Source organism: Lutjanus erythropterus, chromosome 10 (assembly GCF_056507025.1).
Source record: "Lutjanus erythropterus isolate fLutEry1 chromosome 10, fLutEry1.hap2, whole genome shotgun sequence".
Taxonomy (NCBI): Eukaryota; Metazoa; Chordata; class Actinopteri; order Lutjaniformes; family Lutjanidae; genus Lutjanus; species Lutjanus erythropterus.
This window is the reverse complement of record NC_139326.1, coordinates 1,648,697-1,666,467: the sequence shown is the minus strand read 5'-3', so window position 1 is coordinate 1,666,467 and position 17,771 is coordinate 1,648,697. Positions and strand designations below refer to the sequence as shown.

The 17,771-nt window shown below is 42.3% G+C and overlaps 1 protein-coding gene across 2 annotated transcripts in view; it reads left to right on the top strand.

Annotated features, from left to right (window-relative positions):
* The window catches only part of fgfr1a (fibroblast growth factor receptor 1a), a 44,096-nt gene that overhangs the window by 23,868 nt on the left and 2,457 nt on the right, over positions 1-17,771 (top strand). Inside the window, exons 6-16 of one of the 2 annotated variants that reach the window (XM_084727816.1) lie at positions 1,931-2,054; positions 3,099-3,289; positions 4,208-4,358; positions 10,880-11,070; positions 11,801-11,946; positions 12,914-13,035; positions 13,506-13,616; positions 14,309-14,499; positions 14,611-14,733; positions 15,455-15,525; positions 15,633-15,770. In XM_084727816.1, coding sequence (XP_084583942.1) covers positions 1,931-2,054; positions 3,099-3,289; positions 4,208-4,358; positions 10,880-11,070; positions 11,801-11,946; positions 12,914-13,035; positions 13,506-13,616; positions 14,309-14,499; positions 14,611-14,733; positions 15,455-15,525; positions 15,633-15,770 — 1,559 coding nt within the window. Of the gene's footprint in view, positions 1-1,930; positions 2,055-3,098; positions 3,290-4,207; positions 4,359-6,731; positions 6,877-10,879; positions 11,071-11,800; positions 11,947-12,913; positions 13,036-13,505; positions 13,617-14,308; positions 14,500-14,610; positions 14,734-15,454; positions 15,526-15,632; positions 15,771-17,771 lie in introns of both variants that reach the window. The other variant, XM_084727817.1, reaches the window with a different exon arrangement.

Below are 17,771 nucleotides of genomic sequence, written 5' to 3'. Positions count from 1 at the left end.
CCCTCCCCAGCTGGGACACATTTAGGAGTTTCCTCTCAGCTGCCTGCTGCCTTTGCCCCCCTCCACCCAAGACCCCCACCCAGCCAGCCAGCCAGGCAGCATACTTCACCATCTGGCTGCTGTTTTTTCAGTCAAGGTGCAAAGGGCTGCATCAGCGGCCGGGGACGTCTCTCATCCCTCCCACACTTTTTGCTTTTATGGCCGGGCTTCTATTGTTCATATCGTCTGCATCGAGACGTGCAGGAGGGAGGGACTAATGTGGACCACATGTATGTGAAGCCAAGCACAGCACATCTGGCAGCAGGCAGCTGGACTCCCTCATCACGTTTTTAGCTAAATGAGGGAAACCGTATGGCTCTGTGTGTGTGTGTGTGTGTGTGTGTGTGTGTGTGTGTGTGTGTGTGTATGTGTGTGTGTATGCATGTTTGATGTTGCCATTGCCTTAGAGGTCCATTGGTTAATCACACACTGCCGGTTCTGGCAGATTTATGGAAGAAAAACTATAATATGTCTTGGAAAAAAGAGCCAGACATAAGTTGGTGCTAATAAGACAGGTTGGGGCAGAAAACATGTGCCCATGTTCCCCTGGTTTCTGTTAGGTAGGACAAAGATCCGCTGATTAACGAACACAGGGTTGTGTCACAGGAAGAGGGAGCAGTGTGTTATCTTGTTATCATCACATCACACATCATTGACCTTGTTAGCTGTGGCTTTAAAATGAACAAAACTTTGATTTATGACAATTCATATTGAGAGAAAACAGATGGGGAAAACTTCACCAGTTATTTCAGGTTTTTGCAGTCTAGCTCCGTCTCTGATGCTGTGATTGGCTCCCCGCTGGCTTCATTCACATATAGCTCTTGAGAACTGACAGTACAGTTCTTAGAGCTGTACTGTTTCTACTGTGGACAGGAATTAAAATGACCTGCAGTGAGCGATTTTGTCAGTGAAGAAACCGACACCACTCAGCTCTGTCTCATACAATAAACCATCCGTTTGATGATGCACTGTTGAACAATTAATCAAATGTCAATCTCAGTCACGGTTTTGGCCTTGCACAATTAAATGAACATGATCGACTGCGATATCGACGTTTAAAATGCACGCTCCACTCATAGAAACCTCTGATGCATATTAAATCAAGTGCTGTCTGAACAACCAGCCGGCCAAACTGCAGTGGCAGCCTGTGCAAAGTCTCCTGGATGTTGCGGCTGTCGAAGAGTGAAATACAGAGAGCAGGCTGGCAAAACAAAGGCGAAGAGCTAGTCCCTAGAAACGGATCATCATCCAAAGGGTTTTGGATTTGGGGCAAGTGATGTTAAACCTGCTACAAGGAACTGTGTTGATTTTGGAGGTCCCTGTGGACAAAAGCAGTAGTGTCTCCACCACCATAAGCACAAAATATAATGTCAAAAATAAAATTATCTGAAGAAAAATAATCTCCTCCGCTTCTTTTTAACACAACTTTTCCTTTGAAAATGTGAAAATAGACTCTTCCAATCAGCATGCTGTAAAATGTTTCAGTTGAATCTGACCTGGTGTCAGGTTTTCAGAATAACTCTTTACAAATAGCCAGATGTCTTGCTGATGGTCTTACTTGCTTATGTAGATCATGAAGACCCTTTTACAGCTGACATCATCAAAAAGCTGCATGCACATTTTGGTAACAGAAGTATTAGTCTCCCTCCAGTCATCCAGACAAATGATCAAGCTGCAAACATTGAATTCGACGGTTTACGAGCGCCAAAATCACCAAAATGTCTGGTCGGTTCATGTATGATTGTCAGAATCAATATTCCACATTTTGGCTGTAATCATGTGTTCATTAGCCAAACAAATGTGGACTGTATGGTTTTTGTTTGTGGTAATCAGGTACTGTTCTGTATCCCAGCACCTGTAACTGTAACTAATTTTTCTCCCAAACTTTCAGGTCCGTGACCATGTGTGGACCATCATCATGGAGTCTGTAGTTCCCTCTGACAAGGGAAACTACACCTGTGTGGTGGAAAACCAGTACGGCAGCATCAATCACACCTACCAGCTGGATGTTGTCGGTAAGTGTCGACTGTAAACCCGATGAACCAATCAAATGTGATCCTTAGAGGGGTTCATACAAAGTCTTCAAAAGTTTGGAAAATGCTTGATTTTAAAATGTTTTCAAGGTTTGGCATATGCTTGACTTTCAATGTGCTTTAGTTTGCACTTTGCATTGCATTTACTCAGAAGACTACACCTATAGTTTTATATTTATTGTTTAATTTTGTTGCAAAATTGGCCTTAAATATAATTAAAAAGTGGATTTTAAAAGTCTTTAACTTGCTGATTCATGTAGACATGCTGCATGGAGCCTTGGTGTGGGCTGAACTGGGTGAACTGGGTGTTTTTGTCAGCCATTTGATAGATTAAGCCTGTTTACTTGAGTCTTGAGTGATGGATCCATGTAGAGGAGAGAAGTGATTACTCCTCTTGGACCTGCACTGTGACTCGCTCTTACACCATCGCTTCTATAAATCACAGTCCCACTTCCTCCGTCATCGTCGTCCCCTGAGCTTTTCTCCTGACCTCAGCGGAGGTCCAGACTCTGATGAGCAGTGAGAGCGTCTTATTGAGGGGAGGGTTTTGTCACAAGCGCTCGTCCCTGCGGATGTCTCGGTCAGAGAAGCCTGGTCAGTTGACATCCTGCCAGCAGCTTGGCTTGTGAGTTTACTTAAGAGAGTTATCAGTCATCAAAATGGAGTCGCAGAACATTTTGTTTCACAGTAACGGCTGCAGATCAAACACTTAACTTGCTCTCCCATCTATTGTGGCCAGCTCTTAATAATTACACGAGCAGAATATAGCTGGGAAATAGCGGCATATGAGAAATTATAGTCTATAACTTGTGAAATTACACAGTATCAGATCAAATTATACGGGCAACCTCGTTTACCGTCTGCCCTGGTCATTTCCAGGAAGAAAACCATGACGTGTCACAGGTTTTATTTCTCAGCCGTGTGTACCTTCGATTTATTGCACATGTGTTTGTCTTTTGATACTGCGTGTTTGCTCCAGTGCTCAACAAACTTCTAAACTAACATCCGTGTGTGTTTGTGTTGCAGAGCGCTCTCCTCACAGGCCGATCCTGCAGGCTGGCCTGCCCGCTAACCGCACTGCGGTGGTGGGCAGCGACGTGGAGTTTGAGTGCAAGGTGTTCAGCGACCCCCAGCCTCACATCCAGTGGCTGAAGCACATTGAGGTCAACGGGAGCCGAGTCGGACCTGATGGGTTACCGTATGTCCGTGTCCTCAAGGTAGGAACCTGCTGTGACCAATCTGCTGCAACAAGCCAGTTAAATCTGTTTATGTAATGAAAAAGGAAAATGGAGGAATTTGGAATAGATTTCATCTTCATGTTGCTGTCAGTTGTTTTCTTAGAAACACAGTGTTATCTGTAAAAATGCATCCTGAATAAACTTCATCTCACTGTTGTAACTCGTATAAAAACTTTAAATTTCACTTCTGCTTATCAGTTCCTAAAGAAACAAAGGATAATTATCTGCAAGGCCATGTCTACCTGAAGCATCAACATCACAGCGTGTCAGTTTCCTGTATCGTGATTGCCTGTGGCGTGGCATTTTTCACCATTTTTGGTCATGTTACAGACCAAACCACTGATTGATAAATAATTGATTAATCAACAGATTAATTGAAGATGAAAAGAACTGTTGGTTGCAGCCCTCCTGAGTTTATGAACACAGCCTGCTACCTTCTGTGTGGGCAAAGGTACATAAAGTTTACAAAAAAGGAAGATACCATAACAGGATGTAAACATTTGACCTTTTTTTTTTTATCATATTGGAATCAAAACAGGGAAACAATGAGGACCAGAACTGATAAGCAGAATCAGAATCAATCATTCAACCTTACTCTGAACATAAGTTTATGTCTAGAAGGGAACCCCAGACCTCACAAATGATTTTAACCCAAATCGTGGTCTTTCCTTTACTCTAACTAACTCTAACCACAGCATTGTCACATTATAAAACATAATTGTGCCCAATCAAGAAACAACCCCAAAATCTCACAAGAGTTTAACAAATCTAGGGTTCCCTGCTAGAGCACAACCTGAACACAAATCAAAAACCGCTTTTCACGAGTTCTTTCCTTGAGTTTGATCCTGTTTCTGCTGCTTTTTGTCTGTGCTGCACATGACATGTTTTTATTTCCAGCATTCTGGGGTCAATAGCTCGGACGCTCAGGTGCTGACCCTCTACAATGTGACTGAGGAGGAGAGCGGAGAGTATATATGTAAAGTGTCCAATTATATAGGAGAGGCCAATCAGTCGGCCTGGCTGACTGTCACCAGATATGAGCCCACAGGTAACCGCCACCGCCACCGCCACGCTGCAGCAGCACAGGGACGACACGGTGGAGGACCACCGGGGGAAAAACTAGGGCCGTATAACTTGAGACAACCTCAGCTGTTTCTCTCCTCCCTCCCTCCCTCCCTCCCTCCCTCCTCCGTTTCACCCTCCCTCTCTCCTGCCTCAGTGCTCCTGACTGTAAATGACGCTATGGAAAATTCCCAGCAGAACAGTTGAAAGTGTTTAGTCTCAGGTTTATGTTGGACCCGTTCTCATTCCTGCCCCATGCCTGTGCCGTGCCCTCCTAATAAGGGCCTCTCTTGCCATCTTCTTCTATTACTCTCGCTCCCTTGCCCTTCAAAGTCCTCCGTACACGGCTCACAGACTCTCTCTCCCAGCTTTGTTTTCCTCCAGCTGTCCTCCTCTGCTCACCTACGTTTCACAGACCTCCTGCTATTTGTCTGAGTATGTAGTTCGGATTATTTGATGTTGGATTGTATAAGGTACTTATCAATAGTCAGTGTTTTACCTACAGTAGATGGCAGTTGACACACCTCCCAGGCGTGTCTGCACAGAAGCTAACAATGTGCTACTGTGACAGGATCAGATTTTAAAGACACTTAAACCTTAAAAATCAGTATAAGTGTAAGTGTATACTATATTTTCACAGCTTTACCTCACTGTCAGACTGCCTTCTCTGGCATTAAACCACCGTTTTACAAAAGCCAATTATTTCTCTCTTCAAACCAACCAAACTCCACACGTGAAACTGGCAATTTTACCTTGCAGAACACAGGAGTTTTGCTGGTCTACCACTGCCTTCAACTGTTAGTTTATTTGTATTATTGTGTGACTTTAGTGAATCCAAACTATTCTTTTTAAAACACTTGAGTCTCACAGTGACACAAACAAACTGTGCTCGAGGCAGCGGTAGAACAGTAACTCTGGTGTCCTACAAGGACAAATGACTATTTTTGTCTATGGAGTTTGGTTGGTTTGGTGAGGGTGATATTTGGTTTACAGAAAAGAGAGTCTGACGGCAAAGTAACATGGTGAAAACATTTTAAACATAGCATACACTTGAATTGACTGAAACTGTTTTTTTTAAGTGGCTGAAATATCTTCTGTTGTTGATCCTGTCCACAGCAGTACATTCAGGGTTCTTAAATCTTTTCCAAAGTCACTTTTCAAGGTGCATTTTCAAGCTTTTCCAGTATCTTGCGGCTGTGGTAAATGATTTATTTATGTACATTCATTTGCTCAAAATGATTAGGTCCTATTTCACCTTTTCTTCACCTTAAATCAAATGTTATTGTTCCACAAACAACCAAAATCCTGTTGTCATGATAACGTTATACAGAAGGTTGACAAATTAAAGGAAAAACTTTCAAGGTTCAAAATGGTTAACCTGTCTGTAAGTAGACTTTATATTCTATACAGCCTGGTGGAGGCAATATAGAACAATTACTCTAAACCAGGGGTGTCAAACATACGGTCACAGGCCGAAACCGGCCCGCTAAAGGGTCAAATTTGGTTCACCTAAAAGACACTGCTATTCTTCACTTTTCTTGTTGAAATTTGCCTTAAGACAAATCCAGGCTGTTCATCTGTTTTGTAAACCCCAACCCTGTGAATGTTTTCAGATTATTTTACTTCATAATATTTACACGTTTAAAAAAAAAAAATCCTTGTCATTTTTTTAAGGCAACAGCAGTTATATACCTGCTATACCTGCAATTTATTATGAAAGTAATGAGAATACAGTTTCATGTAGTTTCAAGCATTTTATCAAAATCCAAGCACTTTCCAAACCTTAAACACATTTATTAAGATTCAGGTGTTTTCAGTGATTTTCAGCACCTGTAAGAACGTTTTACTCCTTTCTGCTTCTCCACACTGGGGACACGCCGACCTCCATCTCCTGTAGGTACAGACTGTAGATAATACAAACCAACTTCAAATAATCTGAACTGTCCCTTTAATAGAAGTAAAGAGAAGTGTGAGTGTGTGTGTGAGTGTGTGTGTGTGTGTGTGTGTGTGTGTGTGTGTGTGTGTGTGTGAGATGTGACCTGTTCTGCTGTGGAGTTTTCCATGTTGCCCATCTCTTGCATGTAGAGATGAGACTGAGGTATTTGACGTGGTGATGGGTGGCCCAGCGTGGGTTCAGCACCTAACAGCTCCTCCACTAACAGATACTGGGGGGTGGGGGGGGCTCTCTCTGACAGAGTCCTCAGCAGGGGGCTCCTGGTGGTACTTTTTGGGCAGGTGGTGTTGGATGGCGGAGGAGAACGCTCCTCCATCCCCTTTTCTCTTTCAGAATCCTTTTACTCATGGTCTCCTTTCCCCTCTTGGGCCTCTTGTCGGGTCTGCTTCCTTTGTTATTTTCTAGACCGCTGGCCTTAACACCACGGACAAGGAAATGGAAGTCCTCCAACTGAGAAATGTGTCTTTTGATGACGCTGGGGAGTATACCTGCTTGGCGGGCAATTCTATCGGGTTCTCTCATCACTCTGCATGGTTGACCGTTTTTGAAGGTATCAGTGGTTCTGTCTCTCTCCTGTTTCCATTTATTCTTCACTTTTCCAACCACAGCCTGGCTGTCCACCCTCACATTTGGCAGAAAACGGTCATGTCAGACTTTTATTTCTGTTGAAAAATGTGAGAGGAAGTCAGAGCAAGTTACTAAAACTCTTCTCCTCAACATGGCTCCTGCTCCATCTAAACCATAGACATGTATACGTAGACGTCAACGTCGTCGTCAACGTCGCCTCCATTCTGGTGTGGGTAAGAATAACCTGTCAGTGGGAGAGCTGTGTTTCTCTCTGGAAAAAGCCATCCGAGTTGAAAATCTATTTCTGATTCCTGATCAGAAAACACAGCCAATCACAAATCCCAAACAAGACAAGAGCAGGAAAAAGTCTGAGGCTACTGGAAACAAAACAGAAGGATTTGTTTGCTGTCATATTCAGAGGTGGTCAGGTAGCCAAAACTTTATTTTGCAAAAACAAGGACTCAAGTTGAAGTAAAATGTTGTCATCAAAACAACTTCTTGAGTCGAGTACAAAAGTATTTACTAAAAAAAATGACTTGAGTGCAAAGTAACTTAAGAAATTGTAAAAAGTAAATAAAAACCATCAGTCTTTGATTTGATGTGGATGTGAGTGAAATGATTTTAACTACAGATGGTTGTATTCTTTGCTTGTTGTCTCTAATACTATGACTTTTTGTGCGTTTCCTTTAATAGACTGTTTAGTTTATTCGACAAAGAATCAAATACAATAGTAAAAGAGGTACCAGCACATATGACACAGATAACACAATAAAGTCTGAGACTTCCATCGTTCTCCCTGATGTTCCATCAAACACCATCAAACCTTTAATATAATGTTATATGTCAAAAACTAGATATAAAGAGTGTCAACATGTCGCAGTGTCCTTCAACTTTGATTATTCCAGTAAACTTACAGGCTTTAAAATGTTGCAGACCACATTATTTTGCAGGTCGGCATGATTTCAAGTTTTAGCTTGTCCCAAATCTTTGGTGTTAACTCGCTGTCACAGCCCCCCTGAAGAAAAACAATTTGAAAACTGCAACATGTAACAGAGGATGCCACACAAAATTCAGCAGTTAAACCCAAGATTTATTTACACTCGAATCAAAATGAAAAGTACAAATGAAAGGAAACAAAAGGGGCTGGAGACCCTGACCAACAGAACAGAACAGACCGTCGCTTCCAGCACCTTCCACCTAAGAACAAAGAAACTGACTTAAATCAAACCGGGAAAAAAAAAGTTTCTGGAGATCTCCAAACTGAATCAACAAAACACAACAACATGCTGGGGGAGAAAACCTGCAAACATCACATTAATACCCCCCTTACAGAAGTATTGCTTCTAGCACCTCCCGATGATCTCTGAACACTGAGAGACGTTAATCCAGAGGACGTAAATTAGGAGAAAAAAAACTTTTTTCTTACTTCATGTAGCTCATAAACCCTCGATTGTAACGCGAGTGAGATTTGTTTGCAAATCTAAATGTTTCAGTGCTTTTTATTGAGAAAAACGGCAGCTGTCCCTTTAAATGTACTTGTTCACGGGTCAGTCTTGACCACACCAGTATGGCGGCGACATCGACGTATCTGTGCAACAGCTGGCATCTACGTATTATATTTCTATGCATCTAAACTCTCTAGATGGGAGAGCGTGTGCCATGTTCTGCTGTCTCTGAAATGAAATCAGTGAATGCCAAACAATGCGAGAGCTGTGTGCTACCTGCTTTACCGTGACCAAGAAATCAACAGATTAAAACGGGCCGGTGGTTTTTTTTTTTAAGAACCAGATCACACAGACGTGTTCTTAACGGCCTCAGCCAGGTAGAACTTGGAGAACATTTCCAGACGTGTTGTTTGGCAGCTCTGATCAGATTTCACTTTGAACTGTCTCTTCCACCCTGCTCTTAAACTGGTGTTTGCATTTGATTTGGTGTAAAGCTGATTTTCCCTGACAAGCGCCACAAATGACATGTATCCCTGATGTCATTTCCTGCTGTGAGCGCAGCGGCTGGCTCTGATAATTGGCTCGCTGTAGTGGATGTGTCTCATTCCTGAGGGCTGGAATGGGCATTTGTCCAATTATCAAGCTGCTTGTCAGTCAGCCTCTTCACACAAGTGCAGCTCACTTGTGTTGCTGGTGTTGGTCAGGGGTGTAACGGTGCACTTCAGTCCGTACAGCAGCCTTCGTTTGGGATGCATCGTTCCACATGCATCTTTCAGCGGTTACACATAGTCTGAGTGCAAATGTGCTTCCAGAGTTAAAGTACAAAAGTCAACGTTTTAGGCAAGTTCTGAAAAAGAATGCATGAAAAGAGAAATAAGAAAAGGAATGAGCAACTAGAAATAACATCTAATCCTGAACAAGTAAATCTGTCCAGGTTAATAAAATAAGATGCATGGTATTGTTGCATTAGCATCTCTAACAGTAACTCCTAAAATAAGACTTAGTACCACAAAACAATGACTTGGTATCTATTATTTTGAGATACAAATTGAAACTTTTTCTCAAAATAATGACTTAATATAGCAAAATATTACCTAAATCCAATAATATTTATTATTCTGATAAACTATCTGTGAAATCTTAAAATAATGACCTGGTATATTATGTTCTTCATTCTCTCTTTTTATCAGTACATGACAGCAGTTGTGTGGATTTAAAAGTCGTTGTATAACTAATAGAATTAACTTAATCATTAATGACCTTAACAAGATTTAAGGCCACAAATAAACTTTATGTACAAACAAGGAACTCGTTCAGAACTAATTTGCATGAAGCTACATCCCAAACCAAGGTTTGCACCGAACTCTGAATTTATTTTATTTTTTTTACTAAAATCTGGAGCCCGTTGCAGCCCTACAAGTTTTATGAATAAATGTTGGTGTTTTCACTGAATGGGAGGAAAAAAACAATTGGACAGTTTCTTTTTTTTTATGTTAGAATTTTTTTTTTTATCACATGAACATATTATTTTTATTTTAAAAAACAAAAACATTGTTTTTATTACCAGCACCAACACACAACTCATTACCAGTTGCAGTCAGAATTTGATATTATATTGAACAGGTCAAGCAGTTAAACTACTATACTGAGCTCAAGCTTTGTGGTTTTCTGCTTTTAGACCAACAGTAGATATTTGAAAGTATTTGAAGGAGTAGAAATGACATGCAGGCTTGAAATATTACATTTATATTCTGTATAAAAGTCAGATCCTTTGAACTCCGTTATCTATTCCTTACATTGGAACATCAGCAAAAATATTTATGTTCATATTTCTATTTACAAAATCAATCTGAGTTTATTTGTGTAACAGGGTTAAGAGACTTTTAACACTTTGGTTATGTTTTCTATGATGCCCATGTCTATAATGCATTGTAAAGCAGTATAAACATACTTCTAATGGTTTTACTGTGCTTATAGCGCTGAATAACACATATGGTCATGAGCACTCCCACATATTCATATTGCTTTATAACGATCATAACCTGTTACAAACATTTTATAATGGAGCGTAAGGTCAAATCTCCTAATGCGTCATAATCACTGGTCACTCACTGACATGTTTTGGCGAGGGTCATAGTGTGTTATAATTCTCATAGTTGCAATATGTTATAATGATTTTATAGTGCATTATAGTCGCTGCATTAAAGTCATAGTCACTGATATTTTTTTTAATTTAAAGCAAATTCATGGACGTGGGCTTCATAAAATCTGTTGCAGAAGTTTTTGTCCTGTATGTGTCAAAGGCTCTGATTTTTAGACAGGCAGCTGTGTGTTTGTGTGTGTTTGTGTGTGTTTGTGTGTGTTTTGTGTGTGTTTGTGTGTGTTTGTGTGTGTTTCGTGTTGCTGTGTAATTGAAAGCTCGGGTCTGTTTGGTGTGATTGAGTTTATATAAATCAGACTTGATTTCGTCGCTCACAGCTGACCCCACCCCTCCCTGCCTCCTGTCAACCTGCGTCCCCTCCCCCTCCTCCCTCCATCTAGCTGTCCCACACTATCCTCCAGCCAACCACACCTACCTGGAGGTGGTCATCTACTGTGTGGGCTTCTTCTTCATCGCCGTCATGATCGCCATCGCAATCATCGTCAAGATCCGCACCTCCTCGAAGAAGAGCGACTTCAACAGTCAGCTGGCCGTCCACAAGCTGGCCAAGAGCATCCCGCTGCGCAGACAGGTAACAGAAAGTAGATAGGGGGTTTGCAGTTTTTATACCTCTTCATCTCTTCTCTCTCTTTCTACATATGACGTTTACTTTTTTTGTAAATTCAAATTTCCATGTTTCTGCTGACAAACTAAAAGCATTCAAAGAGTTTTCAGGTTCATGTAGCTCCTTCAGGTCTGTACATCAGGTAAGTTTTCAAGGAGTAGTTTCTGTCCGTGGAGACAACTGAGTGGTTTGCGTGGTTTTAAAATGATCCTAATATAAGAATTTCAGCAGCTACTCTGTAGTTTTCATCAGGGACGCACCGATTTATCAGCCAATATTCACCCTGTTGACTGGAATCAACTTATCTGCAAATACGATGCCATTTTTCTGTCGTGTCACTTGTGGTCAGACTCTAACAACAGTAGCTGTAAACCCAGCTGCTGTTTCAGGGAAGAATCCACTGGATGGACATAAATCTGATATGACGTAAGAAGAAAATGGATGTCTTTTATTTTCTTTATTTTTTAGGGACATTTCATTGGTTTTGTGGCACAAAAAGAGGAAATAACAAAATATTATAAAACAACCACAAAAACATTGGTATCAGTATTAATTGTTTGCCAGACGTGAAATTCTGAGCCGATACGACACTTAAAATAAGAACGGATGCATCCGTAGGTTTCCTGTTCTTTAGTGTCACTGTAAGCCGGTGTGCGTTCCACTGTGAGGGGAGTAATGTCAGTGTTCTTTACCTCAGGTGTCCGTGGACTCGAGCTCCTCCATCCACTCTGGAGTGATGCTGGTTCGTCCGTCCCGTCTCTCCTCCAGCGGATCTCCGATGCTGTCAGGGGTGTCTGAGTATGAACTGCCCCAGGATCCCCGCTGGGAGCTTCCCCGGGACAGGTACGTCCCCGACAAGGAAACAGCAGCCTAGAGCAAAGCATTAATGCTATTTATTTACATTGACTTATGTCAGGGTGAACAGGGGAGAAACATTTAACTATAAAATGCCATCAAAACTGATTAGAGTTAAAATCTGTAGTTCTGATACATAATTAACCAGTTTTTAAGATATCATTCGGTGGCACCATTATTGGTCATGTAACACCTGTAGTTTACAGGTGAGAACTGCAGATGTGGTAATCTGAGAAGTTAGAGGTGTGCAACCTGTTGCCTGGAGTTGTTCATCTAACAGCTCACTGTGGCTGCTGTGACTGTTCCAGTACTCCCAGCAACATGTCAGATTAATCCACTGGAAACAAATGAGAAAAATGGCCGTTGTCTTGTAAGATGAACTTTTGATGAAAGACAGCAGTTAGTTCTAATTTCTGTGACTAATTCCACTAATAAACACATTGCATTTCCTGTGTAAAAGTCAACTCATGTTTCACCAGTTAAATTCCTTCAATGCGAGGCTGCAGCAGTAGGAAATATTCAGTTTGCAGTAGTAATAACTTATGCAACGCTCCTCTGGGAATTTCACCACAGTCACCCAGTTTGTAACGCTGCAAATATGTAAATATTGCAATACTTTAATCAGTAGCCATTCTGCAAGACGTAGGAAGTTTTGGTCATCAGCTGATGATCTCTGGCCTGGAGGCGAGAGACACAGAAACCAGCTGCACAAGGACAGTGAAACTGTTTGTCACAGAGTTGATGTTGAGGCTCCTTCATGCACCAGAACAGGGTGGAGGTGCAGAGCAGCAGGCTGTGTACCATTTAGCTAAACCACAGAAAGTCTAAAATTGAACTTGAGATCTGCTTGAAAATGAATTGAAAGGCCAAACATTATCACACTCACGTAATACAGATTGGCAGTGAACTGGACTGACTATCACTGACTGTCTCATGTGTCCTCTTCTCCTCACAGACTTGTTCTTGGGAAGCCGCTGGGTGAAGGCTGCTTCGGTCAGGTGGTGATGGGAGAGGCGCTGGGTCTCGACAAAGAGAAGCCGAACCGTGTCACCAAGGTCGCAGTCAAAATGTTGAAATGTAAGTCAGCTGTTCTTGTAAACAGTAGACTTAAATGTGTTTCCAGAGAAGAAATCTCTTCAGGTTTTAGCAGTGGATTCTCCAGAAACGTCCAGTCCAGACTCACAGGACGAGAAAACTTCTAACACCAAATCTGTGATGAGCAGATACTCCGAGACATCTGCCATTGGATCGCAGCCACCGACCAAATGGGAGAGCAGAGTAAAAATTTATGAGAACCCTTGACATCCCACATAAAACAGTGTTCATTAAACTGCACAGAGGAGTGAGGATGGAGGGAAAGTAGCATTTATTGTCTCGTACTTTAAGTGCTTTTCCCCAGGGAGTGTTCTCCAAGACAAACGCCAGACTGACTCATTTTGTTAGACTTTATTCTCTCCATGGTGATTACTGTGAGGACTTTTTGGGCCTTTTCACCGACAGAACATCGACTAATTACCCTAATATGATTTATTTCCCTTCCCCTTCAGCTGACGCCACAGAGAAAGACCTGTCAGACCTGATTTCAGAGATGGAGATGATGAAGATCATCGGGAAGCACAAGAACATCATTAATCTGCTGGGAGCCTGCACACAGGATGGTAGGACCAGACACACAGACACACAGAGAGGGGTCTGCTACTGACCTGCTCAGGCCAACACACACACACACACACGCACACACTCTGTTGTCCCTAAGACAACGTGAAGCTTTACTTTGAGAGTTGTGTGGAACAGCATGAGTAAACGGTTCTGACAGCAGCTTCCGAGCTCACAGTTTGAATCTGCTGCCATTTCTCTCCAATCATCCCTGACCAGCAAAACTAAAGGAAACTAACCTCTGATGACCCTGCAGGGCGTCACGCTCTGATGGTTTCACACTGAAACACAGAAGATCTTTGTTAACTCCACAAATGGTGCCAAGTAATTTGCATATATCTATTAATTTGTCTATTAAAGCCAAAGCATTTACGTGCTGTGCCAGTATTTCCAGGATATGTTCATTTACTTGCCTGTAAACCATCATAAAGAGTCTGTTCACACCTGGTATTAACATGCGTCTTGGGTGGTCCAATCACAAGCGGACAGCTCCGAGTACGTCAGTTCGTGTCTCCACATGTGTCTCGATCGGTCTCTCGTCCTTCACTCTATAAATAAACACATATTGTTTCTGTTTGCACAAACAAAATGTGTTGCTGCTTTTAACTTGAATTTTCTGTTTATCGCACCACATTTCTATCCTGTAAAATAATTTCTCCATTTAAAATTTGCATTGCCTCATTTTTGTCTCCAGGCCCTCTGTATGTGATAGTCGAGTATGCGTCCAAGGGAAACTTGCGGGAGTACTTGCGAGCTCGGCGCCCACCGGGCATGGAGTACTGCTACAACCCGGACCAGGTTCCTGTGGAGAACATGTCCATCAAAGACCTGGTGTCCTGTGCTTACCAAGTGGCCCGAGGGATGGAGTACCTGGCCTCCAAAAAGGTAATTATGACGTACACAGAGCCGTTCTCATCTTTACATATTACATTAGCAGAATATTTACAGTGATAATAAAGAGTTTGGTCCTACTGATGTCTGCTGTTGTGTGTTCAGTGCATCCACAGAGACCTCGCCGCTCGCAACGTTTTGGTAACAGAGGACAACGTGATGAAAATAGCTGACTTCGGCCTGGCAAGAGACATTCACCACATTGATTACTATAAGAAGACCACAAATGTGAGAATTTTCTTCATTTGTTTGATGTTATTCACACAGTCAGAGTTTTTTGCACAGTGGGGGGAGGAGCTACGCCAAGTCTGCTAAACCAAAGTCTGTGAGCAGCGGAGACGCACTGACTTTGGGCAATATGTTCAAATTTTACAGCTGACAGTTGCTGATATATTTGCTCAGGTGTGAGAGGAGTGCACACACTCTCTGATGAGATGACCAGTTCTTTACAGTAACCCAGTTCACTTCATTCACCTGACTGGTGGTCAGTTGGTACAGACTCTCTCTCTCTCTCTCTCTCTGTCGTTAGCTGGCTGAACTGAGAGTCTGTCACTAAGCAGCAGCTCGCACACATTTTTCGGAAGCAGGTTATTAAATTAGCAAAATAACCAAAATTACCCCAAAAAACGATCAGCATTGAACTATTCGTCCAATCACCCAAGCCTGGAGGGTCCAGTCAAAACCTTGAAATGTTTGTGCTGCACGGCGCAGCCTGGTAAAGCAGTTTACCTTGACGACAACAATAACGTTGGAGGTGTTTTATTAAATAAACCACAGAAAGAGATTCTCGCCAACAGCCCTCTTCATCTCACCGTGACTGTTTCTCTTTGTACTTTTCCCCCCTGCAACATTTCAAACTGATCCGATGACCAAACATGCAGAACGATGAAGCTTGGCACACCACATCTGATACTGTAGAACGCCGTTAACCTGCATTCCTTCTCCACAGGGCCGTTTACCAGTCAAGTGGATGGCTCCCGAGGCTCTGTTCGACCGGATATACACGCACCAAAGCGATGTGTGAGTATCACGTGTCGTTAACTTTTCCAAATCAGTCCTGATGGAATGTGAGCAGAACGTTTAGTGGTGCAGAAAATCGAGACGCTGCTGTCCGTTTGTGTCTGCAGCTGGTCGTTTGGGGTGCTGCTGTGGGAGATCTTCACTCTGGGAGGTTCTCCGTATCCCGGCGTCCCCGTGGAGGAGCTGTTCAAGCTGCTGAAGGAAGGTCACCGCATGGACAAACCCTCAACATGCACTCATGAGCTGTAAGGAAACACTACACACCGAAAATCAAACATGTTGCATGTTCGACACAGGGTTGGTTTAAGCCTGTATAAACTCACATCCTGTTGTTTTACAGGATGGATTTTTTGTATGTTTTGATATATATTGTTAAATATGTGCACGGTATGACGAGGGATTAAAAGCGCATTTTTCATTTCATCTCAACTTTAAAAGGTGTGTTTCTTATTCACACCAGAAATTTGGGCTTTTCTTTTGTGCAGCCTCGCAAACTGGTGGTTAGCTGATTTGTTTACAACACAAAGAGCCGACTGTAAACAGGCAGGAAGCCGTGTGTCGCAAACCGCGGTAAAAACCCCAACTGAGACACAGGTCTTAGTCTGAAAATGATACATCCTAATTCATCGTATCCAAACAGAACATGCTGTTTAAATGACCCGTATCAAATTCAAAATATTTTCATATTCAGTATAATAGTGGAAAATTACTGGAGATACTAAGTCATAAAGATCATGTTCCAGCAGGTGATTTGTTGTCTGTTTACAGTGTTGCAGATGAAGACTGAAGTCCAAATGTGTGTCTCAGTTCGGTGCAAATGTTCTGGCACACACACTGAATAAAAGTCTGTGGTTTTCTGTTTTTGAGTTTGCTTGGTTACAACAAGACTTACTCTGAACCAGATGTTGCCAACATCAGTAGAATAACTGTAGGGAACGTAATGTGTGTCATGTCTCTGATTTGACCTGTCAAGGCCGATTCTTAAAAGTTACCGACCTTCAGTTTGGTTTGTAAAGATCTTTGTAGCCTGTGAGCACAGAACCTGCCAGGCTTTTAAATCAAGCTCAGTGTCTGCTGTGTGTCATGCTTGGCTCAGACAGTTGGCATTAATATTTACATTACCACCATGTTGTATATCAGAAAGATTCAGCTGCTGCTTAGCAACATAATAATGCTCCCGACTGCTGCTTGTGCGACGACCAATAAAATGAAAAGCATAAAGGTTGAGTGAGCGCCAAGTGGCACATTTTGTTCAGCTTCCAGCTACAGCTGACTCTGACCTCACAGGAATTTAAAGGGACAGTTAAGGATTTTTGAATTGTGGCACTTATCCATAGTCGGTGTATTACAGGGATGAGCGATCTGTCATATCATCAGCCTGTCCGTCAGCGACTGGCAATGTCTTCGTACCTCCTGCCGTCTTCTCAAGTCTCAGCTGGGAGATGTGCACAAACAATACGTCCAATAAACAAAATAATTCACACCTTTTTGAGCAAAGAAACACAACTGAACACCTTCTGAATTCAAGTTTCTGTATTTTACCAAACTACAATGAGTTTAATCGACTCGTTAAATCCTCGTAAAATACACTTCATTTAAACCCGACATAAAAACATGTAAAACTCATCAAAACAGTCTTTGTGAGTCTGTCCACTCTTCCAGCGATCACCAACTCTGGTTTGGTCAAATGAAATCCTTCAGTTTGTAAAGACTCTGCAGGCTGTTTACCTCTCACCCCTCACCCGGCTCAGAGGACTCGTGGTCCGGCTGACTGGCTGTGTCCTGTGCCGCTGGATGAGAGCACAGTGCGGTGCAGCACTGTCTCTCTGTAGACCAGCGCATTCGCAAAATGACAAAATAAAATCACCCCTCAGTAGGTGATGTGTTCGACCGGTCGCCCAGCCGTAGTGTATGACCTGCAGCAGCAGGAGGTCGACAGCCTCAGTTTGGAGAAGCAGCAGGAGTGTCTGTGCAGGAAGCTAATCAATGTGCTGCTGTGGACAGGGTTTGCAGGAGTGGTGGGAATCTCTTGGCTCTCTTGCAATTATAAAGTAATTATTGATGCAAAAAGAAAAGAACCAAAATGTTTCTATATTCCTATACATTATTTTAAAACGTAGCCTACTTCCATTATCTTTTTAAACTTGTTGCGTACAGAGTTGCTCCTGTCCAGGTCCCTTTCCTCTTTAACTTCAGAGAGAATGCATCCATACGTTAGCGGTGTGCCGTTATATGAGCCAAACATC